Here is a 24,303-nt window from a genome sequence, read left to right on the forward strand (position 1 = left end):
CCTGCACGTGACCGAAGCTGAAGCTTCCCGACAAAGGTGGCTGTGCTGGTGGCCAACGCCCCGTTTCGCTCACGCTAGTGATTGCTTATCGATAAATTGAGGAAAAAAAAATCCCACCTGCTAGTGGCTTTTTGCAGCCTCGAGGCTTGTCAAGGCGATTCTTTCTACATACGCCGTCGATCTTATGGCCAAGTCAATCGCCAGTGAGAAACCATGGTCAAGTCATATCTGTGAGTAATCTGAAACGCATATCCCCAGGCTGCCATATTATGTTTACAAAAAAAAGCAATATCATTAACATGACATTGCAGCAAATACGAGCACGCCAAATCCTTCGGTGTCGTCGCCTCGGCCACCTCGAACCTTGTCTGGCAATCCAAGGAGCGCAATGGAGCTGGCTCAGGACAAGCCGTCGTTGCAGCCAACGAAGAAGTTCTATGCTGGGATATAAAAAAAGGCGAACTCCTTAGCCGATGGAGAGATGATCGATGCAAGGCCCCGGTTACAGCCATTGCGCAGAGCAAGGCGGACCCGGATTTCTTCGCCGTCGGGTACGAAGATGGCAGCATTCGCCTGTGGGATAGCAAGATTGCCACTGTTCTCGTCAATTTCAACGGACACAAGTCTGCCGTAACTGTTCTCGCCTTTGACAAGGCTGGAGTGCGTCTAGCCTCAGGCTCAAAGGACACCGACATTATCGTCTGGGACTTGGTCGCCGAGGTTGGCCAGTACAAGCTGCGTGGTCACAAGGACCAGGTGACCGGCCTGTCGTTTGTGGAACCCGAACCCAGGGTTGACGGCGAGGATGGTGAGCAGGCAGTGGTGGGTGGTGAGGTGATCAACGACGGCTTCCTTCTCACGACGGGCAAGGATTCGCTGCTCAAGCTCTGGGATCTTTCCTCAAAACATTGCATCGAGACACACATATCACAGACCAATGGCGAATGCTGGGCTCTTGGCGTGACCCCCGACCTAGGCGGCTGCATCACCGCAGGAAACGACGGAGAAATGAAGGTGTGGGCTCTGGATGCCGACCGGCTTGCATCGAGCACGCATCAGGTCGAGGTTGCTACCAGGCACTTCCTCGTGGGCCGAGGAACACTACACCGTCAAGGAAAAGATCGTGCGACAGAGGTTATTTTCCATCCCCGTCGCGACTACTTTCTCGTTCACGGACCTGAAAAGGCCGTGGAGATATGGAGAATCAAGACGGACACAGAAATCAAGAAGACCTTGGCACGCAAGAGGAGACGCAGACGTGAGAAGCAAAAGCAGGAGAAGCAACAGGACGTCGAGATGGCCGAGGAAGATGACGTTGACGATATATCCAAGGCGGATATCAGCGATACCATGGCGCTCTACGTGACAGTGCGCACAGGCGGGAAGGCTCGTTCCGCCGCCTGGGCGCAGCTGGGTGGCCACAAGGATCTGCACCTTGTCGTCGGTACCACCAACAACCAGGTGGAATACTACAACGTGCCAACAAAAGAGAAGATCGACCGCAAAAGCAAGGAAGACGTGCCTGATTACAGCAGGGCACTCTCGGTGGAGATTCCTGGTCACCGAACAGACATCAGGGCCATGTCACTGAGCTCTGACGACAGGATGCTTGCGTCGGCTTCTAACGGCACGCTCAAGATCTGGAACATCAAGACTCAAAACTGCATCAGAACGTTTGACTGCGGATATTCGCTCTGCTGTGCATTCCTTCCGGGCGACAAAGTGGTCGTGGTTGGCACTAAGAGCGGAGAGCTGCAGCTCTTTGATGTTGCGTCGGCTACTCTTCTTGATAATATCGAGGCTCACGAGGGCGCTATCTGGTCTCTAGGTATCCACCCTGATGGCCGCTCAATGGTTTCAGGAAGTGCCGACAAAACTGCAAAGTTCTGGAATTTCAAGGTTGTGCAGGAAGAGGTTCTGGGAACTAAGAGGACGACACCCAAGCTGAAGCTCGTGCAGTCGAAAATCCTTAAAGTTTCCGACGACATTTTAAGTCTCAGGTTCTCGCCAGACTCCAGGCTCCTTGCCGTGGCACTCCTGGACAACACTGTCAAGGTTTTCTTTGTCGATACCCTCAAACTCTTCCTCAACCTGTACGGGCACAAGCTGCCAGTGCTGAGCATGGACATATCGTTTGACAGCAAACTGATTGTGACGAGCTCGGCTGACAAGAACATCAGAATCTGGGGTCTCGACTTCGGAGATTGCCACAAGGCTCTGTTCGGTCACCAGGACAGTATCCTGCAGGTTGGCTTTGTGCCGCACAACTCTGAGGGCAATGGTCACCACTTTTTCAGCAGCAGTAAGGATCGCACCATCCGCTACTGGGACGCAGATAAGTTCGAACAGATCCAGAGGCTCGACGGGCACCACGGTGAGGTATGGTCCATCGTCATCAGTCGCATCGGCAACTTCTTGGTCAGTGCGGGCCACGACAGGAGCATCCGCGTATGGGAGGAGAGCGACGAGCAAATATTCCTCGAGGAAGAACGGGAAAAGGAGATCGAGGAGCTGTATGAGAGCACATTGACGACGTCTCTTGAGAAGGATGATGGAGCTGGCGACGACAATGAAGAGATTGGTGCTGCGGGCAAACAGACGACGGAGACGCTCATGGCGGGCGAGCGCATAACCGAAGCGCTGGAGCTGGGCATGTCGGATCTGGCCTTGATGAAGGAGTACAAGGAGGCCAAGGCCACTATGACCAATGCCCCTTATCCGCAGAGGAACCCCGTGTTCCTGGCGCTCGGCAACATCAGCGCCGAGGAGCACGTCCTCTCAGTCCTGCAACGCATCAAGGCGTCATCCCTGCACGACGCCCTCCTCGTCCTACCTTTCGCCACGGTACCCATGCTCTTCACATTCCTCAACATCTTCGCCATGCGTTCCATGAACATGCCCCTCACCTGCCGTATCCTGTTCTTCATGCTCAAGACCCACCATAGGCAAATTGTGGCCAGCCGCACCATGAAGGCCATGCTCGACGGCATCAGGCTCAACCTCCGTGCCGCCCTCAAGCGCCAGAAGGACGAGATGGGTGTCAACATAGCAGCTCTCAAGGTTGTCGGCTCGCAGATTAAGGACAACAACGTCAAGGATTATGTAGATGAGAACTGGGAGGAGCAGAATGTCGACAAGATCACCAAGAAGCGTGCCTTTGTCCATGTTGCTTAAGTTCCAACTGGGGGTGTTTTGGATGGGGAAAAAGGCTTCGTTGCATACATTGAAAATTAGCTCGAATATCGAAAACATCGTTGTCTCAAATGTACCTCGTTTTGTAAAAGTTCACAAACATTGCTGTCATTTTGTTTGTTGTCGAAGAAATCAATGACACGCTTCTTTGTACTAAATCACGTGACTAAAACGCTGGGCCTTTGACCGCAGGGCACGCCTCTTCGCTCTAAATGTCACTTAAAATCATTCCAACGCCTTGGCGACATCACACAACGACGTATTACGACTGTAGGCATCGAATAAGTGAGAATACCTTACGTGTGTAACAGGGGGAATCCAGACCATATCGCGACAGCACTCGCTCTCAGCCATGCTCTTCTTCAGGTAAAGACTCAACCAAAGCTGCATCATGAATAGCCCACCGCGACCCTTTGAACATGCAAGACACCGTTGGCTTTGGCCTATTGCCTGCATCACCTGCTGACTGGATCCATAGCTTCTTCAAGACGCTCATCGACCACGAGGTCACCGTAGAGCTTAAGAACGACATTCAGCTTCGCGGTACCCTCAAGAGCGTGGACCAGTACCTTAACATCAAGCTCGATGATATCTCGGTTGTCGAGGAACTCAAGTACCCCCATCTCGTATGTTTCGCTCTCAATCTGCTTCACCCGAGGTCTTTTTTTTTGGGGACCATTACTGACGATTTTTGATCAGAGCTCTGTCAAGAATGTCTTCATCCGTGGCTCTGTGGTGCGCTATGTCCACCTTCCTTCGGGGTCGGTAGACACGCAGCTTCTTGAGGATGCGACCAGGAGAGGTGAGTCTCTACTGCCCACTAGACTTCCCATCGTCACCCCCAGGACCCTTCACTGACCAACTCTACAGAGGCTGCTACTCAGCAGGCAAAGGCGAAATGAGAAGGATATCTCTATGGAACTTTATGATTGAAAAGAACGGAACAAAAGCAAGTAAAAGAAGATATGAAATACGGAGTTGGCGTCTTGGTGCGGATGATTACCATGATCCCTTTCATATCCGTGATATGGGCGCGGTGCGAGCTACAGTCTTTTGTTCTATTCGGCCCGGAAAGCTAGAGATCCTATGCGATCTGATGTATCCAAAAAGAAAACTCCCGATGTATGACTCCTATAGCTAGATATCACGCTTCATGATTGTAATATACAGGCCTGGTGCCGTAAAATATCACCACCAAGCGCAGCCTCCGCTGCCAGGCATTCCACCGCCCCAGAGATCCTCATCAGGTGGTTTGGCATCCCGGCCCTCGACCAAGGGCCGAACTAGACCATGCTTTCTCCTTTCAGCTATCCACCTGTCATTCCACGCCTTCATCCTGGATCTCGACTGCTCGCTGCCCACATTGACTGTCGGCACAACCTTCTCGATCCTGAGGGCCATGATAAACATGGCGAGCTCGCGGAAGCTACTGTGCTCTGAGTAAGGGACACCAAAGCACCTGGCCTCTTTGGTGCTCCCGCGCTGTGCAACAAGGTCCTCGGAGCTGAATCTTGTCCGCCATGCCTTATCGTGGAGAAGTTTCTGCGTGGATATGGTACTTGGCGGCATGTTCGCCGGGACAAACTTGGCGTTGGGGGCTCGGAAGCTCCAGCCGCTGGGACGGAAACCTACGATGTGACTGAAGTGAGCCTTGTAGGAATTCAGGTACTCCTGTAGCGTATCGGCGCGGATCTCCATAATCATCTGCAAGTGGACCTGTGCCTCGACAGGATTCGACGTCAGGCGTTCGGTCAGCTCAGGGATCCCGAGTTGCTTGCATATTTTGATCTTGCTTGGCGATGCGAATATCTTGGTATCCAAGGCCTGGGCAATTGCGACACACATCCGCTCCTTGCCGATTGAATAGGTGCCACAGACGACGAGAAGACGATTTTTGGACGGCTTCCCTACTGGAGCGCTTGCCACACTATTGGCCTCGCCCTTTTGAAAGTATTTGCTCACAGCATGCGTCCCGTTCGATTTGCCTGGTGTCACATCATGACCATTCGGATCAGCAGACATGGAAGCACATAGCTGAGCACAAGCTTGGATGACATCCCCCTGAGGTGGGAAAGAATATCGTGGACTCAGATAGGTGGTGTCGAGGTAGCAGATGTCAATCTTTTGTTGGGTCATCTTGCCACTGACCGGGTCCATGATATCTGGCTTCAGGGAGGGATGCTCGACATGGCTCGGACACGCGCGGAAGTCCCCACAATGCAAGATGCGCTTGGTGTAACTGCTAGTGCTGTTTTTAAAAACCTTCAAGAAGAGAAAAAGCGAGCTACCAGGACAATGATTTGCCGGTATCATGGTGACAGTGGCACCATCGGTGCCCGGGATATCGTACGGCTTCTCGAAGTCAAGCTCGACGACCCATTTCTCCGCTGTCTTCAACTGCTGGCGGACCAGGCTTCCCGTGACCCTACTGCAGTATATGGGTCCATGAGACCATTTTGCTGTCAGGCCGATGTAGTGGTCACTATGGAAGTGACTGAGGAAGTAGGCCTGGCAACCCTCAATTGCGCCATAACGGAATGCATCGACGCTGATTGAAAAACCAGGAATAATTTTGTAGAATGGGCAGGTTCTTTGGTAGGAAAACCGGCCACGGCTAGACTTTTCGGCCGCGGCTGCCGTAGACCATGCCAAAGCCTCGGCCTTGCTGGACATGATCTTGGAGAAGGCTGACTTGCCAATGGGCTCAGAAGGAGCTGCTGCATCGAAAGGATTGGCCTGTCCAGGTTTAGGCAGGTCCCTGAGAGAAATCTCCTTTACCTCCGGTTTCCGGTCCTGTTCGGGAGACACCAGTGGCGGGGCGTTACCGTCAATACATAGGTTGACATGACGCGTTGCTTCATCTGGTGAAAGGGCAAAAATGCTGCCTTGGCATATAGGGCAGCAATGGTTGACAATACCGTCGTCACTCAAGGGATCGTCGGCAAAATCTTCGCCGGAAGAGCCGTCCTCAGCCTCGACGTCTCGGCTTTCTAAACGCGCCAGCTCTCTCATATAACGCATCTGGCGCATCTCCTCTCCTTCGAAGGCATAGATATCGTCATCTTCAATTTTGGCTAGCTCGAAATCCACCTCAAAATTATCAGGCGGAATAGTCAAGGGCTCTCCTTGGGCAACACATTCATCTGCCAGCACTGGAGGCAGATCTGGGGTGGTTTTAGCTTTGGAGTTGGCAGGCACACCTGAGCGCTGGTTCTCTGCTTTCTTTGCAGCCGGATTGACTACACTGGGGTTGGAGTCCCCGTCATCCTCATCCTCGCTATCGGAATCCATGACGAAGGGGCCCTGAACCTTTCGTTTTCCAGCGCCCTTGGCAGTCTTGCCGTCTTCAACTGTTGAGGATCGTTCTACCAATGTACGCGTAGTATCGATAGCGGATGCGTCTTCGCTAGTCTCCGGACCAATGTGGCTCATCCTCCTCCTTTTTACTGATGACAGCGTTTCGTTAAACCGATCTTCATCGTCTGAGCCGAACAAGCCTTCGTCGTCATGTGTAAGTGACTCTGGGGCGGCACCGATAAACAGCGAATCGTCTGGCTTGTCCGTCTTTTTGAAAAAGCTTAGAATACTCGCGTTGGGTCGAGTCGACTTTACGGGTTTGGGAGTCCCTCTGCTGAAACTTGAGGCACTAAGGGTGGTCTGCCTCTTTGGGGTTTTTGATTGCCGGGATTTCGTCGACGGAGCCATGGTGAAGGCAATACCGACTAGTTGATGCTCAAGGGCTGGGCGGTTCTCGAATGAAGATAGCCAAGGAACATGATGATGGGGCCGATATGCCCGAGACAAGGGTCAGTTCTGGCCTAGTCTGTAGTGTGACGTGTGATCCGTAGGCGTGGGAAAAGGGTCCAGAAAACAAGTCCAAGGAGGAGGGGCAAAAGCCGTCAAGTCCGTATTACTCCGTATTACTAGCTATTAGCACTTGTGCAAGTTGGGGACTCGCGTCTGCTTCGCGAAATCACGTGACCAAGTTGACTCTCTTAGCGTACCCCGGGGGTAAGCCTTTTTACAGCCTTTACATTCGACATTTGTACGCTTAAATATGCCAGATGAGCAAGACTTCCGGTACCTGTCTTGCAGACTTCTCGTTTGACGCTTTTTTTCTTTTTTACGTGTACGGGAAGCGATCAAAGGCCCGAAATAACGGATGTTCCCTCGCTGTCATTGAATTGCATCGGATAAACCTCGCCTACAACACACTGACTCGAAGGGTCCTGGGGCGCTGTACGGAACAATGGGCCTGAGCGCCGGGCACCTACAGCGCCAAGGCGCCCAGTACTTTCTTTCATGGCCTTAGTTCTCATATGTGCCCCTTGCCTCTGAAACCTCACTTCACCTTGTGTATCTCGTATCACTCACGACCCTAACATCGACGCCTCAACAGGCCCAGGTGGCCTCCATTCAGCCTGTACACACGCCCTGTGATATGAAAAACAGATATCCCGAGGCCAGGTTCTCCATGATGTGACGCTGGGTCGTTCTACTTGCCAATCCTCCTCAACTGTTCGAAATCTTGCCCTTCATCTTTCATCCCACCTACTCACCAGTCTCCATCTCATATCTGTCACCATGGCGTCACTCCAAGTACGGTGGCCCGAACTGTCAGCCACTAAACAAAAAGCCCTTGATGATGCTCAGAAGATGCAAAAGCGTATCATCGAGCAGTGCAACAAGGCTGGCAAGGAGGTGCCCCCTTATCAACTCTCAGAGCTTATCGGAAAGGGCAGCTTCGGTCGCGTCTACAAGTCCAAGTCACTACAGACAAAGCAACTTGTGGCTGTCAAGATAATCGATATTGATCAGAGCGATACTATGAACCCTGGCATGTCCGACACATATAGCGACCTGCTCAAGGAGCTCAATGCCCTGCAGCTTCTTCGAGTGTCCGGCGCCAAAAACATCAACCACGTTATTGAGGCTCTCCCTGTCGGCCAGTCCATGTGGGTAATTACAGAGTACTGCGCTGGAGGTAGTGTCTCTACCCTCATGCGTCCAACTGCTCCCGGTGGGTTGCAGGAGAAATGGATAATACCCATCCTGCGTGAGGTGGCCGAAGCCTTGTATTGGGTTCACGACCAGGGCGTTATTCATCGAGACATCAAGTGTGCCAATGTTCTTGTCACTGAGGAGGGCAACGTGCAACTCTGCGACTTTGGTGTTGCCGGTGTTATCGAAAATAAGTTTGACAAGCGTACGACCATGATCGGAACACCGCACTGGATGGCTCCGGAACTTTTCGATCCCACCATCTCGTACGGTACTGAGGTTGACATTTGGGCCTATGGTGCGTTAGTCTACGAGATTGCGTCGGGAATGCCTCCAAATGTGTCTGCTGGGATGGACCTGTCAAAACTCGGGGCATATTTGAAGCAGCACGCCCCTCGCCTAGAGGGTGACCAATACTCTGCCGGACTCAAGGACCTCGTTGCATACTGTATGCAGCACGACCCAGCCAAGAGACCGCCAATTACGATGATCCAGCGACACGGCTACATATACAAGACAGAAGAGGCCTACCCAAGCTCGTCCCTGTCTCACCTGGTACGGGGCTTCAAGCTCTGGGAATCCCAAGGCGGTGCTCGAAAATCGCTATTCAACCTGGGAGGCGCACAGGCGCCAGCAGATATAAGTACCATGCCTTTCCCGAATGACGAGTGGAACTTTAGCACCACGGCGGCATTCGACCAACAAGTCTTCAACAACGGCGATGCACAGGACGTCTATGATGTCTACGGCACCAATGTGGAAGTGGACCTGGCTCAAGAAGATGCCTACGAAGAGACAGCTCGACCACGACAAAAGGGAAAAGGACGCAGACGCCCGCCGCCGCATCTGCCCTCGGTCAAAGTGCCGCTTGAGAAGCTATTCGACCCCAACACCATGACGAGTTACGAAGACAACTCGCGAACCTACTACGGGAGACCGATGCTGCCTCCTCCAGCTTCGGACCTACCTCTCCGGGACGACTCGGCCCCGACATCTGATGTCCGTGAATCACTCATTGACCTGGACGCCTCGTTTGACGCAATCGGTGCCGAACCAGGCGACTTCCACTTTGATACCATGACGTCTGGGGATTCACTGGACTACAATGATTACGGTGGCCCGGAGAACGCGCCACTGAGTGACCCTGCAGACGGGAGAGACAATAGACGTACACAAGATTGGACATTCCCCTCACAACCCATGCCGGCATCAGCGAATCCGGACCTGGCCGGGTTCCCTCACTCAGACGGGCCCCCAAGCATAGAAACTTTCAAATTTCCAATGGCCCCGGATGATGGCCGACCAACACTGGTACATCGTCCGACAGAGCCTCTCCCCCCGTCTGCAACTTTCAACGACCTGGCACCCTCTGCGCCGCCAAACATGGACCTCCGCGCATCCATGGGCAGTTTGATCGATCTAGATATGAGCTTGGCAGATCCGCCCGCACCCTTCGCCCGCCCGTCGACATCACACTCCGAGGCCGGCTCCGTCAGCGGATCCGAGTTCGGTGGTGGCAACCCCTTCGAGCTGGAGAAGCACGCCTCGGTCTACGCCATGCCCTCGACATACCGTGAGCCGTCTATATTCGTCTCAGATGACTCCGAGTTCTCCCACGCGGTGGCCGAGCTGTCCCTCAGCAACAGCGAAAGGGGATACCCGGATGACCAGCTTCCTGTCGATAACACCAATCTTCAGGAGCCCTCGCCTGTCTCTACGGCCACGGCAAGGCCCTACTCTCTCAGCGAGTTTGCTGGCATGGACCCCGAAGATATGGACGACCCTACGCCCAGCGCGAATGCACCAGCCTCCCAGGATATCGAGTACTTCCCTCCCTCTGTGTCCCAGCAGGATCTCCAGCGCGAGCTAGATGAACACATCAGGCAGAGTGGTGGCAAGGCTCTTCCCCCACTGCCCGTCGCTCCCTCGCCCCAGGCTATGCAGGGCCAGGCATCGAGCCACGAGGTCAAGGACGAGCTGCGTCGTATGGCCATGACGCTGAGGGAACACCTCGGCTATGTCAATACCCATCTCTCCGGGATGTCTGCCGAGAGGAGAACTAGCAACTCGATGAGGCTGGAACCTGTCGAGGGTGTGCTTTAGAAAAGGATATTTGGGTACTCTGGTCTTTTGAAAATTGTGTTGTGGTGTTCTCTTTTTTTTTTTGCCTAAATGTTTCTTGTTTTGTGTACTACATACCTTGCAGAAAGATGGCAACGATAAATGTAAAAACCAAACGAAACAGGACCCTTGCAATGTGACCTTAGAACCCAATCATGTCTCCCATGAGCAGTGCTTGGTATTGCTCAATCGCCTCGCCCAACCTAATGAGAACGCCAGCAGCCAGCATCTTGACATTGTTCTCCTCCCCTCCGTCATCTCCCCTCGTCCTCTCGAACACGTCACTAACCCATTCGCGTGTCTCGACTACCTCTCTCCCCTGCGTTTCGCAGAGGCGTCGCATATCGCCCTCGTTCACATCGATGAGGACTGCCATGGCAGTAAGCCAGCCCTTTGTGGCGCCCACATCACCTAGGACATGCTGCCGCACACCGAGAAGCAGGTTCCAGAGCTCGGCCGTCAGCTGCGGCAGAGAGAGGGTTGATGGCCCCGCAGCATGGACCATGATACCCAGTGTCTGGAGGTATAGGCTCAGGAGCGTGGGGTGAAGGACTACTGGCCGCGCGGATCGGAGAGCGAATTGGAAATGGGCTGTGAGGGGAGAGAAGAAGGAGTTGGCGATGATGGCGGCTGTAGTGTTGGGAATTGCCCTGACACGCGGCTTCTTTGCTGACCGCGATTTGTACCGTGTGCTAAAGGTCTCGAGCTTCAAGGCGTCGGGTCCCGTAGTCGCGTCAGCAGCCTGTGCAGCAAGGGGCTCCAAAAAGGAGGCGGTGAGGGACTTGGTAATGGACTCCAGAGCCGTAGCTGGAAGTGCTTGGAGCTGGGATGCTGGAAAGCCTGTGGATTGGCCTTGGGAATCTAAATAAATTTTCTCCAGCTTCTCCGGGAGTCTCTTGGAGGCAAATGCGGCAGCATCCTGGTGTTCGGACTTTCCGAACCCAGCAAGATCTCTCGCCGCGAGACCCAACGCGATGAGAACAGACATGCGCTGAGACAAGGAGTAGTCCCCCTCGAAAAATGTACGGGCGAACCATGGGGCCATAGCTTGTGGTTGTGCAACAATCAGGGAGATCATGCTCTGACGTCTAAGTTCATCAAAGTCATCCATTTCAAACTTGTCCTGGACACCGACCAGAAGACCGGCCAGGCCATCAGCATGGAAGCTGACTTCTGTTCCGTAATTAGCCTTGCGTCGAATGAGAACCGGTGCAGTTTGAAGTGCGATCTTCTGCTTCTCATACGATTCTGAGTCTCGAAGATATGCCATGAGGTCTCGTATATAAACCGGAGGTCGTATCTTGTTGCGGTGAACTAGCGTTGGGTCGTCATCGGAATCCTCAGGATCAAAACCCTTCGCATACGGTGCCAGACCTTCGTCCTCTTCATCGTCGTCAGAAGAATCAATTTCTTCAACAACGACTTTAGGCTTGGCCTCGGGTTCTAGGTTGGGCTTCTGTACACGGACCTGTCGTGGTTTTGTTTGGGGTGCATCGTATTGTCGGGGTGAAGGATTATCGTGGACAGATATGTGTGTTAAGAGAGACTTAATAGATCTAGGAAGGTCCGAAGTATGGACCAAACGTTTTAGCCTCTCAGTTTCGTCTGTGTCAATTTCCTCCATATGAAAATCAAGTCGTTTCTCTTTACTGTCAATGAGCCCGGACAAGGATTCGCCGACGATCATGCCCAGTAAACGGGTATTCCCCTGCGTTGCGGCAATACGATTCGAAATCGCACTTAGGTATGCACCGGACCGTATAATCATCGTCATCTTGATAGGGGATAGTCGGTATACATAGCCAGCGCTCAGGAGGAGGACCTCTGCATGCACTGAATTTGGTTCCTTTGTCAGTCGCTGTCCATGGCAGAATCGGGGATGCGTGGGATACCTTTTTGTTGCAAGAAAGGTGCATGCTTGATGTATAGCTCGTCTCCGAACTGTGACAGACACTTCTCAAGAACAGTTGTGACAGTTTCTTTATCTTGTGAAAGCACGGCGACTACAGCCCTTCGAATGCCAATCCCGCGGCCAAGGCCAGCCCCCGAAGCTGCAACGCACCATTTGACTAAGTCATGGATCCGAAGCTGGTTGTTTCGTGTGATAGAGTTGATTGCTCCCGCGACAGCTGCGACAGCATCATCTCCGTTCGCACCATCCAAGAATTTGTCCGAGAGGAAGTCCAGGACAGTGTTTAGAACTTTCGTTCCTTGGCTGGGGGAGGATAGACATATTCGAGCGAACAAATCTGGTTTGCTTTGTGGCGAAAGTATCAATGAATCGATGAGAGATTTGATCAGAGTATCTTTGAAGTGTAAGATTAAATCCTATACAAGCACAACCTTCTAATGAAGCTTACCAGGATATCCGACAGAGAGGGCCCTCAGGAATAAGTCGGAACAGAAACGAAGCTCTGCATCTTGAGTAGTTTCTTGTGCCCATGACGCTATGTTTCGTCCTAGCCACCTGCTCACCTGGAAACCATCGGCTACCCACTGGCTTTCATGGCGAGCCTCACGTGAGCCCGAAATAGCGGAAGCCTCCCCCGTGGTCGAATTGAGCCTGCCGCCCGTCAAGATAGACAAGAGGGCTTGCGACTGAGCTTTTTGAAGGGCTTGGGTTGGCAGCCCAGAGACTGAGGCCACCCACAGTCTCTGGATAGTATCATCGCCCTCCAAGGTAGCTGCTAGGATATCTAGAAAGAGGTCCAGGTTGAGCGGGATATCTGGTCGTTTGGAGTGCCTGCTCCCATTCTTTGATTCCTGGATCAAGCCTCGGAGATGGGATATTAGGGCGTTGACGCCCGTGACGCTTTGAAGGCAACGGATGAAAAGAGCTATGTCACTGGAGCCATCGGATAGAAAAAGTGGCCAGTAGTTAGGAGCTATTTCAGTGACAAGAATTCTGATAATCGCAGCGCTCTGCGGCCCAAGCGCGTCCCGGAGGGCGCCACCAGCGAGAAACTGCAGAGTCAGAATGAGGGTATCGTAGTCTGGTTGAGCTTTGAGAGAATCTAAAGCTTCTTCAGTAGATCGGATACTGCTTGGTTTCAAGGGCGCGGATTTTTTTGTTGTTGTAACAACTTCAGTTAGGAGCGGTCCGTGGTCGTCGCCTGCTTTTTCGTGACGGGCCCTTAGGAAGGTGGTGCTCACAGGCGTGAGGTCCATGGCTTCATCGACATGAAACAAGTGCTGATTCACTGCTGAACATCTCAACTGAAGGTGTTTTGGAATTTGAGAAATGAGTGATGGGTGATTTATGCAGAGGCCTTTGTTGATGGCTAAGGCAGGCTTCATGATTGATCATCACCAGCAAGGAAAGTGCGGCTAGTTACTTTACCTGCCCCACCTTCCACTGAAGTGGGTGGAGGAGGTTGAGCTCAGCAACAACAAATTACTACTACTACACCATCAGTCGCTACGACACTTCTTCTGACATTACCGTCCCAACAAGAATCACGTTTTCTCATCTTCACTGAGCGACACTGCTATTTTCCTCTTCAATAATGAGCGTCGACACTCTCGCCCGTCCCGTGGATGAGGCCGCCAAATGGTGAGTGTTTATTTGCATCATCTATCTAGTGACCAGCTCCAGCTCCAGGTCTTCTAACCGCCAACCCCACCACAGGAAGTATCTCGAACATATGCGCCAGACTCCGGGTCCCTTTACCGACCCGGATTCACAGACCGAAGAGGCCCTCAACATATTCAACAGCTACAAGGTTCTGTACGTTTTCACCGTACCCCGCAAGCTTGACTGAATAATCTCATACTGACTGATGTCGGGCAGGGTCATGTTTGTCTTCCCGCCCTCTTCCTACTGACTGGCGTATAATTCCCTGATCGTTTTCAAGAATCCTGACATATTTCTTGTAGCGGGGCAGGTGGGCTGGGGTGTGAAATACTCAAGAACCTTGCCTTGTCGCGGTTCAAGGACATTCACGTCATTGACATGGGTGAGCATGCCCTCTCATCTGCTGCTTAATCCTTGACTGACAAAAGCTGAAAGACACAATCGACATCTCCAACCTCAACAGACAATTCCTGTTCCGAAAGTCAGATGTGGGAAAGTACAAGGCTGAGGTGGCAGCCAAGTTTGTCGAGAGCCGGGTCAAGGGTGTGTCCATTACGCCGCACAACGGCGCCATCCAGGACTTCGATCTCGACTTTTACCGCCAGTTCCAGCTCGTCATCTGCGGTCTAGACAGTATCGAAGCACGCAGGTGGATCAACAGCACTCTCGTTACCCTCGCAGAGGAGGGTGATGCTGATAGCATCAAGCCTCTCGTTGACGGCGGCACCGAGGGTTTCAAGGGCCAAGCGCGTGTCGTGCTCCCATCCATCACGTCATGCATCGAGTGTCAACTAGACATGCACGCACCCAGAGCTGCCGTTCCGCTGTGCACAATTGCATCAATCCCACGTCAGCCGGAGCACTGCATCGAGTGGGCCCATGTCATAGCTTGGGATCAAGAGAAGCCCTTCCCCAAGCTTGACAAGGACGACCCCGAACACGTCACCTGGCTCTACAATAAGGCTCTCGCTAGGTCCAAGGAGTTTAATATTCCCGGGGTGACGTACTCGCTCACCCAGGGCACGATCAAGAACATCATCCCGGCCATCGCGTCTACCAATGCCATCATCGCAGCTGCCTGCTGCAACGAGGCCTTCAAGCTGGCTACATCATCAGTCCAGTGCCTTGGGTTCGAGAACAACTACATGATGTACTCGGGCAACGACAGTATCTACACCTACACTTTCAACCACGAGAAGAAGTCAGACTGCCCTGTGTGCAGCGATCAGGCACGCCCTCTCGACGTCGACCCTAGCTCCACACTCCAGGAGCTTCTCGACTCCCTCGCTGTACGTCCAGAGGCACAGCTGAAGCAACCCACGATCCGCGCCGAGAACAAATCTCTGTATATGCGTACACCACCAGGGCTAGAGAAGGCAACAAGGCCTAACCTCTCCAAAACGCTGTTGGAATTGGGTCTTGAAGACGGACAGCACGTTGTCGTCACCGATCCTGCCTTTACTACCGAATTCGATTTCTTCCTCAGATTTAAGCCCAGGTTCTAAACTATACAATGACAATTCCTATTCTAGATACATCTCAGGCAAGCAATGCTTTCCCTCCCGGGCGATGCCTGAATGTTCGTTCATATAAGTTAGAAGGAACCAAATCGACGGACATATAGGCAGTAGTAGTAATGAAGAGAGTTTCCACATGCTAGAAAGTAGAAATTATCATGGTATCATTTTTTCCGTTTTGTCTAGTACCCCAATGTCCACCGAGGACAGTATGAAACAAGAGAAGCAAATGACAGGGGAACAAAACGTAGGTCCCGAAGGAAAGCTGCAAATAAACAAGTATAACACCGCGCGCGATGGGTTAGAATAAAATTTGTACAAAACCAAGACACATCTCCCCAAAGAGCACCTCTCCTTTCGTTTATTTTTTTTTCATTTACCGAACCATGTTGATGACCTGCTGCTCGAGCTTCTTGCACTTGAGCTTGAGGTGCTTGACAGACTCGAGGAAGAGGTCATCACTGTCCCACTGGCCAGCACTCTCGACAGAGAAGATGAAGTGGTCCCTGCGACGACCGAGCTTGACTTTGCCCTCGAACTCCTCGTGGCGGAGGCACTCCCTACTGACGGTGTCGCGCATGGGATCTGCGACGACGGCCTTGAGCTCGCCGGCGTGGCCCTCGTAGCCGCTGCCCTTGGTGGCGGCCTCCTGGGCGGAGACCTTTTCGAGGGCGATGACGCCCTGGGGGAAGCAGCGAGCGAACTTCTCGGCGTCGGGCCCAATGATGGGGCGGAGGATGTCGATGGTGGGCATGAGGCGGTAGGAGGCGGTGGCGACGGGTGAGAACTTTGCGTGGTCGGAGCCGATACCCTTGTGCATATGCATGGAGAGGCTGATGGTCTGGCGGGGGCGGAGCTTGGCAATGAGGATGTCCGGGTTGACGGGCCTGATGGCGTCGTCGCCGGAGAAGTACCTGTCCTGGTCGCCGGTGGGCTCGAAGACGATGTCGCGCGCGTAGACGTGGGCGTTGTGGTAGGCGACACGGGGGTCTGTCTCGGCCGGGTCAGCGTCCTCGTTGACCGTACAGGTGATGTCCAGCTCGAGGCGGACCGTGTTGTAGTCGAAGCAGGTCGAGTAAGGGTCCTCGCCCTCGGCCGGCTTCTTGTGCCACTTGAGGAAGTCCCGCAGGCCCTCGCGCCCTCCCCGGAAAGGGATGAGCCCCAGCCGGTGCGCCAGCACCTCGTCCTGTATCACAGACGTGTTGTTCTCGATGAAGACGTTCTCGATCGCCAGCGTCGGTATCTCCGACATCATAATCCGCCGGAAGGCGTTGGCCAGCGACGCGTCGATGCCCCGTAGCGAAAACGACGCCAGGTGTTCCGCGTTCTCATGGAACGTCACGCTGAAGCCCTTGCGGAACTTCTCCGTCGAGTACGACAGTTCCTCGCCAGGGTAGTGGCCTGGGAAATCGACCGATGTAATATTCGTCACTGTCTCTTTGTTGATGCCAACCGCCTGTGTGTCCTGGTCAGTACTTTACCCCAAGCAGAAACCCAAGACATGTATGTTATCAAGAAGAAAAGAGAGAAGAGGAGAAGAGAGAAGAAGAAGAAAAGACATACATTCCTCGCCGCTAGCTGCTCCGCCGTAGGAGCGTTCCTCCACGACGCCTGTTGTGAGGGTGCCATACTGTCAATTCGTGGTCTATGTGTTGTGGTTTTGATCTGGTTCAATTCGCTGCTGCAACGGGGGAAATTTTTCCAACGTCACCTCTATGCCCCTCCAACTTTTTTTTTTCGCTTTTGGAGGGGAGTGGATCGGATTCACCCACAACCGACCTCTCCGTCAGTCCAATTGAAGCCGCCGCCCCACCGTCTCTCTAAATTCATTCTCAGCCTTTTTCCCATATCGATTGGTACGTACATTTTAGCGAAAACATATCAGGAATCGGAATAATCTGAGTCATACATAATGAGTGATACAGTTGCCGAACGCTGGAATCCTGATCAAGCACATTCATCAAAAAAACAAGGGCAGCTTCTGTCCTTTCGACCTATTACTAACTTCTACATTGGCTGCCATGGCAGTAACCATATTCCTTGTAAAAACTGATACACACCACCGTAGACGCCTCTCATCATTCAATGTCCTCCATATTCCATACATGTACACCCTTCTTCTCCACGCTGTCCCTGAACTTCTCCAGGACGGCCTGTCGTCGGGCCCTCTTGTTCATCAGCTCTCCCTTCTCCTCTTTACTAAACCCGCTGACCTTCTTCCGAGGTGGCGTCCCCCGCGCCGGACTGCCAATGGATCCGACGCTGGTCATGAGGTTGTGTCGGATGTTGCGCGACGGAGTCGACTCCGGCGAGAACATCTTGCCTCGCCTGGCTTGGGGCGTCACCATGGGAGATGCCTCTCGACTAGTGGAGCCCAGCTGCACCCTGCGCAGCTGGTTCTCCAGCACGTCGACATCCCCGCTGCGCTTCTCGACCATGGCCGTCATCTTGGTTATAGTGCGCATGACAGCCTCCACCGTAGGCAAGGCCGTGTTGCCGCGACCGGACGACACCGAGGCGATGCGCGTCTTGAGAACAGTGAGCGCCTCCTCGGCTTCGGCCAGAAGCCTTGAGAAGTTGGTGTATTCTCTGCGCAGCTCGTTCTGCTGTGCTGCCTGCTCCGCCGAGAGCGGGAGAGACTGCGTCACCTCGGCCTGCTCGGGATCCATCTTAGCCGTTAAGATCTTCTTCAGATCCTCTTGCTTGGCTCGAAGACGGTGCATCTCCCTGCCGAGGTCCTGGCACGCATCAAGCTTGTCTTCGAGATCATGAACACGCCCATCGTCGAGATCGGCACGAACTTCCCCGTCCAGCACGCGTCCTAGCTCGTCAATTTCGCAGAGCACCCAGCCGTCGGCAGATTCGAGGTCGTTCTTCGTCCGTCCCTCTCCCTTGCGGTTCTCCGTGTGACCCTTAATAAACCCCTTGACAGATCGTGCATTCAGGCCAATAGTGTCAATCATCGAGTTGATGTCACGGTAGACAGCCTCAACCTGCGATGGAATACTCTCCTGCGCTGGCGGTGCTGTATTGACGTGGGCGATAAACTCGTCGAGAACCTGGGTCTCCTCAACTTCTGAGGCCAGGATCTTTTGAATTTCGTCATCTTCCTCATCCACTAGAGGCTGCGTCTCCTCCCGCTCCTGGCGCTCCTTGGTCTTCCTCTGCTGTGTCATAAACGAGTCCTCACCTTGAGCATTCTTGCCGTGACTAACGACAGATTTCCCAAGCTGGGATGGCGTTCCTTGCGGCCCCAGGATTTGGGATGCCATACCGGGCGCACTGACCGACCTCGTCCCTTCAGACTTGAGGACACGGTTAGGCACAGCACCCCGGATGGGGCTCGGTGAGCGAGGGCTCATCTTGTCAGGGCGTGCGAATATGGGGGCATTGCGGCTAACCTCGCCAAACAAGGGTCGCTGCCGCTCCTGGACAAACTGGCCAGTGGTCGGCGTGGTGCTAGCAAAGCCTCCTCCACCAAGGCCTCCAAACGAACTCTGAGGCGTATATCCAGGTGTCGTGGCAAGGGCGTTGAGGTCTGGGCTAAGCTCCCGCGTCACATCAACACCGCTTCCTTCTGTGGCATTATCCTCAAATCCGCTCTCTTCCTCGTCCTCTTCCTCGTCCTCTTCCTCGTCCTCCAACCCCTCATCCTCTTCGGGCACAGGGGGGACACCAGATGGCTCCTTTGAGAGCGGTTTGGGTACGATGAAATCGGGAGGAAGTGGTGCCGCCTCAGCCGAGAAGGATGGCACCGACTTCGATTTTTTCTCGGCAGCCAGTGTCTCCCTTGGTTTTGATACATTGACAAAGTCAGGGGGAAGGGGTGCCTCGATCCCGGCTGCCGATACAGGCGAATCCCTCTTAGTCGACTCTTCCTTGTTGAGCTTGGGTGTTGGGTCCGGCGGAAGCGGGGCATCGCCAGGCCTAGAGGATGTCGGTTTAACGGGTTTGTCGGTTTTGGTTGCGGTAGACGTAGCTGACGATGAAGACGAGTTCCCGAGAGCATAGGTCAGCTTGCTCTTGTCTGGCGGCAGAGGGACTTCGGGCTCCTTCTTCTTGTCAACGAAACTAAAAGGCGACGACTTCGGTGGCCCTGGCTTGGAGCTGAACAGAGAGCTGCCTGTATTGGCGGGCTGACTAGGTTGGCCAAAAATGGAGCTCGCTGGTACCGGCGGTTTCGGATTGCTAAACAGCCCCGTAGTCTTCGGCTCTTCAGTGGTCTGGGATCCGACGAGGTCTGTCTTAGGCTTTGTCTGAGTATGTGACACCGCTTCTCCCGCATCCATATCCTCGTCTTTAGCGGCCGTAGATGTTGTTGGCTTTTGACCAGCTGAGTCCAGAGCAGAGCCAAAGGCATTGCCAAACATCGAAGAACCAGATCGAGATCCAGCAGCAGATTTCTCGTCCGATTTGGCAGACGGATCTGGCTTGAACGAGCTCTCCAGCTTGAAAGGCCCAGCTCCAAACAGTCCGCCGCCAGACTTCGTACCAGTGCTGCTAGGCGCGAAGGGGTTGGGTGCCGGCTTGCTCGGGGCTCCAAAGACGCTAGACCCAGATGTTGTCGAGCCACCTGTAGAGAATAGGCTAGTAGGCGGCTTGCTTGCACCAAAGGCACTGGGCGTCTCCTTGCTCTCGGTCGATCCGAAGGGGTTGGCAGCGGGCTTATTGCCACTGCCAAAGACACTGGCTCCAGACTTGTTATCTGTGGACCCGAAGGGACTGGCAGACAGCTTTCCAAAGGAGCTACCTCCGTCCTTGTTCTCAGGAGATCCAAAAGCACTGCCGGACGGCTTACCAAAGGCGCTACCTGCGTCTTTGTTGGCAGCGGACCCGAAAGCAGGTGCAGATGGCTTGCCAAAGGCGCTGGCTCCATCCCTATTAGCGGCGGCTGCAAAGGGGCTAACCGAAGAGCTGCTCGCACCACCAAAGACGCTCGATCCGCTGTTATTGGCAGCGATGGAGGCGAAACCGCCCTGAGTAGCAAATCCGGCGAAGCCACCGGAGGAAGGCGGAGCGGGTTTGGCCTCGGGTGAGCTTGGAGTAGCGGAACCAAATGGGCTAGCTGGGCTCTTGTTGGCGAAGCTTGCAAAACCGCTCTGTCCAAAAGCAGGTGCTGCTCCTCCGCCAGCAGCCCAGGGAGAAGTCCTGATGCCTAGCTGAGCAGACTGGCCAAATGTGCTAGGCTTTCCAAAAGCAGGGGTCGCAGGAGTAGTAGACCCGAAGGTGCTTGAGCCAAAGGTAGCACCCCCAGTCTGGGAGGGCTTCGCAGGAGGAGTTGACGCACCCCACGGAGATGAGGTCGTACCAAGCTGGGGAGCGGCCCCAAACGCAGGATTTGACGTCGGGGTTGTGGACCCAAATGCCGAACCAGCCGGTGTGCCACCGAACACTGAGGGCGCTGACACGGGGGGGGTTGGCGTTGCAGCAATAGCGGGTGACGTGTCCGCGATGGTGAGACCCGGGTATGCCTTGCCCTCCTTGACTGCGTCATTGTACACCAACCACCAGGCGCAGAGGAGACCTTCGTGGGTAAGCACCCAGAGCCCAGGGAGGGGTGTTTTAGATTCGTTGAGCTCCTCGTCAGACGGAATCGGTCTGTATACCGTATCTCTGCTGGACAGGTCGAGAGCAATTCCAATTGGGGTTGAGTCTTCCATAGAGTCTGTCATGGGTAACGTTGGTCGTCTGGTATCGTCAAGTAATTCTGTCGTGGTGAAAACTCCGGTGATGGAGTCGGCAGGCTTGTCGCTAGCCAAGGGCTTTTGCGATCTGCTCAGCAATCCCACCTCCGTCGATGCCGATGAGGAAATGATCAAAAGGTCTTGTAGAGCCGGTGGGTAGTCCCGCAACCGCAGAAGCGAGTGGTGCGGAACTTTGTCCGGCACAAAGGGTTCGACGGGATCGGTGAGCTTCCGGAAGTTGAACGCCGAAGGAGGTTGGCGCGTAATGATGTTGTAGACAGTGGAGGGCGACTCGCCTGACGCGGTATATATAGCCAACCACAAGTGGTTCTCGAGCCAAATAATGGACGATACATGGTGGCTCCCAATGTTGGCGGGCTTTGGGATCTCGGCCTTGCCCTCGCCCTCGGGGGTCATTTGGTGGATTGTGCCGTCACCCAATCCGGCGCATAGCTGCTTGCCTTTTGAGCTCCATCCCACGCAGCTAACTTGAGACTTCAGCGAATCGCTAATACGTTTCTCCTTCAGATTTGCCATGAGGAGCTTCCCGTTTGTCGTGACAATAGCACAGAGCTCGGCCTTCTCCGCTGTCGGATTGGGCGCAAGAGACCTGAGGGACTCGCCATTGGTAGACAGCTCAAAGGCCGAGTTTGTCGATCCAGAAAGCAGACTCTGCACTTCGTAGACAGCGAGGCCGCCGCCAGTCTCTGCAGACAGTATCAGGTAGTTCTCGTCCGCGGTAAATGCCAGCTGCGAGATGCGCATAGGCATGGAGAGCTTGAGCTGGGGCTCAAGGTTGCGGACATCAGAGTCGTCTGGTTTGGGGCCCTCGAAAGCCTTTCGGACAGACTCGGCCGTAGCGATTGTAACATGGTCGGGGCCAGCAGCAGCGATGACGCCTTTCTTGGACGCGATGCTGAGCAAAGACGCGGTCGGCGCAGGAAGTGACTCCCATGCTGAAGTCAAGCGGACCTTGGCATCTCCAGCAATAGAATGGAACCCAAGATCCTAGATACGTAAATGTCAGCTAGTCTGTCGTATGAAGACCTTGTAATGGGTAAAGCTTACCTCTGTCTGGATGGTCTCTAGGTCAGGTCCAGAGTTCCCTCCGGACACAGCACCCGAAGCGTTGCCAAAGCTAAAGGCCATGATTCTTCGAATTCCAAGCGAACAACGCTCGCATTTATGTTCCAACAGCCTATCTCTGGTACGTCGAAGAGTAGTAGAGGGAATCCAAGTAATTGCGTCGTTATTTAGGGTCAACAAAAAAAGGTCGAGGCTGGTACAGTAGAAAGAAAAAGTTAAAAAAAGAGAACAAGAGCTGGGGGGTGGGACGCGAAAGGAAAAGCCCGAAACTATCCCAGATTCCAAAAGAAGACGAGGTACAGATTCAAGCAAAAGGAAGAGAAAGGAAGATGAAAGGCAATGACCAATGTTGCGTGAGGCGTGACTTGCCCACACCAGAAATCACCATGCCTCGCTCTTTCCTACTCGTTCGTCGCTGGCGCCGGTGTTGGTTGCACCTGAACTTTTTTGGAGGTTGGAGCTCGACGCCACATCACGTGGGGACTAACTGGGAGCGCCACAGCCGATTACAGTAATATGTGGCGTGGAAGCTACCCCCCAGCCAAGTGGGCAGCATGCGGGCAAGCGAGGCAGCTCTCGCCTCGTCATCCACCGGCTCAACGGTACCTCCATTCAAGTCGACGTGACCGCATCTGTCCCTCCCACTCCACCTCATCACGATCGCCACCACCCCATCTTCAAAAGTCAATAACCGCTGCTCTTTCTTTCGGTCCCGGCTCCGAGACGGTACGAAGCCGACGACACACACACAGAACCAGAACATACAGACGTCGCGGGGCAACGTTGTCACTGCTGGCCCATCATGCCTGGCTTCGACTTCTCGAACTACAACCGCAACCTGGCTCTACACGCCAAGGGAGTGCCTCTGCCCAAGGCCACTAGCACAGGAACCACCATTGTCGGATGCGTCTACGATGGAGGTGTCGTGGTAAGTTCTCTTGATTTCCCTCCTTTTGCCCTTCTTCAACACCACCACGGTATGGGGAGCAGAAAAAGAGACTGACTTTTATATGCCTGCGTGTATAGATTGCCGCCGATACGAGGGCCACATCCGGTCCCATCGTAGCCGACAAGAACTGCGAGAAGCTGCACTACATTTCCCCTCAGATATGGTGTGCCGGTGCCGGAACGGCCGCTGACACCGAGTTCACTACGGCCCTCATCTCGTCGCAGCTGGAACTCCACTCGCTCTCGACGGGCCGCCAGCCCCGCGTCGTGACGTGCATGACAATGCTGAAACAGCATCTATTCCGTCACCAGGGCCACATCGGCGCCTACCTGGTCGTTGCCGGCTGTGACCCCACGGGCACGCACCTCTTCACCGTCCACGCCCACGGCAGCACCGACAAGCTCCCCTACGTCACTATGGGATCCGGTTCCCTAGCCGCCATGTCCGTCTTCGAGTCCCAGTGGAAGCCCGACTTGAACCGCGAAGAGGCCGTCAAGCTCGCCAGCGACGCCATTCTCGCCGGTATCTGGAACGATCTCGGTTCCGGCTCCAACGTCGACGTCGCCATCATCACAAAGGATAAGACGACGCTTAAGCGCAACTACATCACCCCCAACCAGAAGACCGCTAAGCTCCAGAGCTACCGCTTCCCCAAGGGTACCACGGCCGTCCTCAATGAGAAGATTATCAAGAAGGACGACATCGGCCGCTACATCAGCATAAAGGAGGTGCCTCTCGACAGTGAAAGCATGGAAGTCGATAGCTGAACTCAACACATCTTTCTGTGTAACTTAGAATGTCCAATATCAACTGGGCCTTGAATGATTTTTTTTTAGTGTCCCCTCTGACTTTTAACTATGATGGTTCTGATACTTGCCATCTGTTTTAACATCATACTACCACACCGTTTCTACGAAAGATACCGCCAGTCCGAATATTCCACCACCATCCCTATTATCACAGTACCATCATGTATAAGTGGCTCTCCAGAACCCACAAAGTCATGGATAATAATGAAAGGTAGTAGAACCACAGAAGAAAATTGTGAATGACAATAAAAAGGCTTGATGTAATGTAAATAAGGAAGGAGAAGAAATATATGAGGACTCGCTCAATGCTGTGTAAGGAAGAAGAAGGATTCCGGTTTGAAGTTGTTATTCTTGGTTGCTTTCCAAATCA

The 24,303-nt window shown here is 53.7% G+C and overlaps 9 protein-coding genes across 9 annotated transcripts; 5 read left to right on the forward strand and 4 right to left on the reverse strand.

Annotated features, from left to right (window-relative positions):
• Nucleotides 1–213: 213 nt before the first annotated feature.
• On the forward strand, nt 214–3,174 carry GMORB2_5874 (U3 small nucleolar RNA-associated protein 12; the record flags this gene model as incomplete). The annotated part of the gene is made up of 2 exons (XM_035467844.1): nt 214–230; nt 312–3,174. 2 exons carry the CDS (start codon nt 214–216, stop codon nt 3,172–3,174), a joined length of 2,880 nt encoding a protein of 959 aa, XP_035322810.1.
• A 370-nt stretch (nt 3,175–3,544) lies between these two features.
• GMORB2_5875 (U6 snRNA-associated Sm-like protein LSm2) lies at nt 3,545–4,094 on the forward strand (the record flags this gene model as incomplete). Its single annotated transcript, XM_035467845.1, has 4 exons — nt 3,545–3,558; nt 3,671–3,818; nt 3,892–3,994; nt 4,063–4,094. The coding sequence occupies 4 exons, from the start codon at nt 3,545–3,547 to the stop codon at nt 4,092–4,094; spliced, it is 297 nt and encodes a 98-aa protein (XP_035322811.1).
• A 286-nt stretch (nt 4,095–4,380) lies between these two features.
• Nucleotides 4,381–6,897, reverse strand: GMORB2_5876 (DNA cross-link repair 1A protein; the record flags this gene model as incomplete). The annotated part of the gene is made up of 1 exon (XM_035467846.1): nt 4,381–6,897. One exon carries the CDS (start codon nt 6,895–6,897, stop codon nt 4,381–4,383), a length of 2,517 nt encoding a protein of 838 aa, XP_035322812.1.
• Nucleotides 6,898–7,776: 879 nt separating this feature from the next.
• On the forward strand, nt 7,777–10,296 carry GMORB2_5877 (S TKc; the record flags this gene model as incomplete). The annotated part of the gene is made up of 1 exon (XM_035467847.1): nt 7,777–10,296. One exon carries the CDS (start codon nt 7,777–7,779, stop codon nt 10,294–10,296), a length of 2,520 nt encoding a protein of 839 aa, XP_035322813.1.
• Nucleotides 10,297–10,456: 160 nt separating this feature from the next.
• Nucleotides 10,457–13,482, reverse strand: GMORB2_5878 (telomere length regulation protein; the record flags this gene model as incomplete). Its single annotated transcript, XM_035467848.1, has 3 exons — nt 10,457–12,138; nt 12,207–12,620; nt 12,675–13,482. 3 exons carry the CDS (start codon nt 13,480–13,482, stop codon nt 10,457–10,459), a joined length of 2,904 nt encoding a protein of 967 aa, XP_035322814.1.
• Nucleotides 13,483–13,820: 338 nt separating this feature from the next.
• GMORB2_5879 (ubiquitin-activating enzyme E1 C) lies at nt 13,821–15,393 on the forward strand (the record flags this gene model as incomplete). The annotated part of the gene is made up of 4 exons (XM_035467849.1): nt 13,821–13,867; nt 13,943–14,041; nt 14,191–14,270; nt 14,324–15,393. 4 exons carry the CDS (start codon nt 13,821–13,823, stop codon nt 15,391–15,393), a joined length of 1,296 nt encoding a protein of 431 aa, XP_035322815.1.
• Nucleotides 15,394–15,781: 388 nt separating this feature from the next.
• Nucleotides 15,782–17,034, reverse strand: GMORB2_5880 (uncharacterized protein; the record flags this gene model as incomplete). Its single annotated transcript, XM_035467850.1, has 2 exons — nt 15,782–16,861; nt 16,969–17,034. The coding sequence occupies 2 exons, from the start codon at nt 17,032–17,034 to the stop codon at nt 15,782–15,784; spliced, it is 1,146 nt and encodes a 381-aa protein (XP_035322816.1).
• A 449-nt stretch (nt 17,035–17,483) lies between these two features.
• Nucleotides 17,484–22,238, reverse strand: GMORB2_5881 (nucleoporin NUP159; the record flags this gene model as incomplete). The annotated part of the gene is made up of 2 exons (XM_035467851.1): nt 17,484–22,097; nt 22,158–22,238. The coding sequence occupies 2 exons, from the start codon at nt 22,236–22,238 to the stop codon at nt 17,484–17,486; spliced, it is 4,695 nt and encodes a 1,564-aa protein (XP_035322817.1).
• A 739-nt stretch (nt 22,239–22,977) lies between these two features.
• On the forward strand, nt 22,978–23,891 carry GMORB2_5882 (20S proteasome subunit beta 2; the record flags this gene model as incomplete). The annotated part of the gene is made up of 2 exons (XM_035467852.1): nt 22,978–23,103; nt 23,202–23,891. The coding sequence occupies 2 exons, from the start codon at nt 22,978–22,980 to the stop codon at nt 23,889–23,891; spliced, it is 816 nt and encodes a 271-aa protein (XP_035322818.1).
• Nucleotides 23,892–24,303: the final 412 nt, after the last annotated feature.

This window comes from Geosmithia morbida (genome assembly GCF_012550715.1).
Source record: "Geosmithia morbida isolate 1262 chromosome Unknown scaffold_4, whole genome shotgun sequence".
Taxonomy (NCBI): Eukaryota; Fungi; Ascomycota; class Sordariomycetes; order Hypocreales; family Bionectriaceae; genus Geosmithia; species Geosmithia morbida.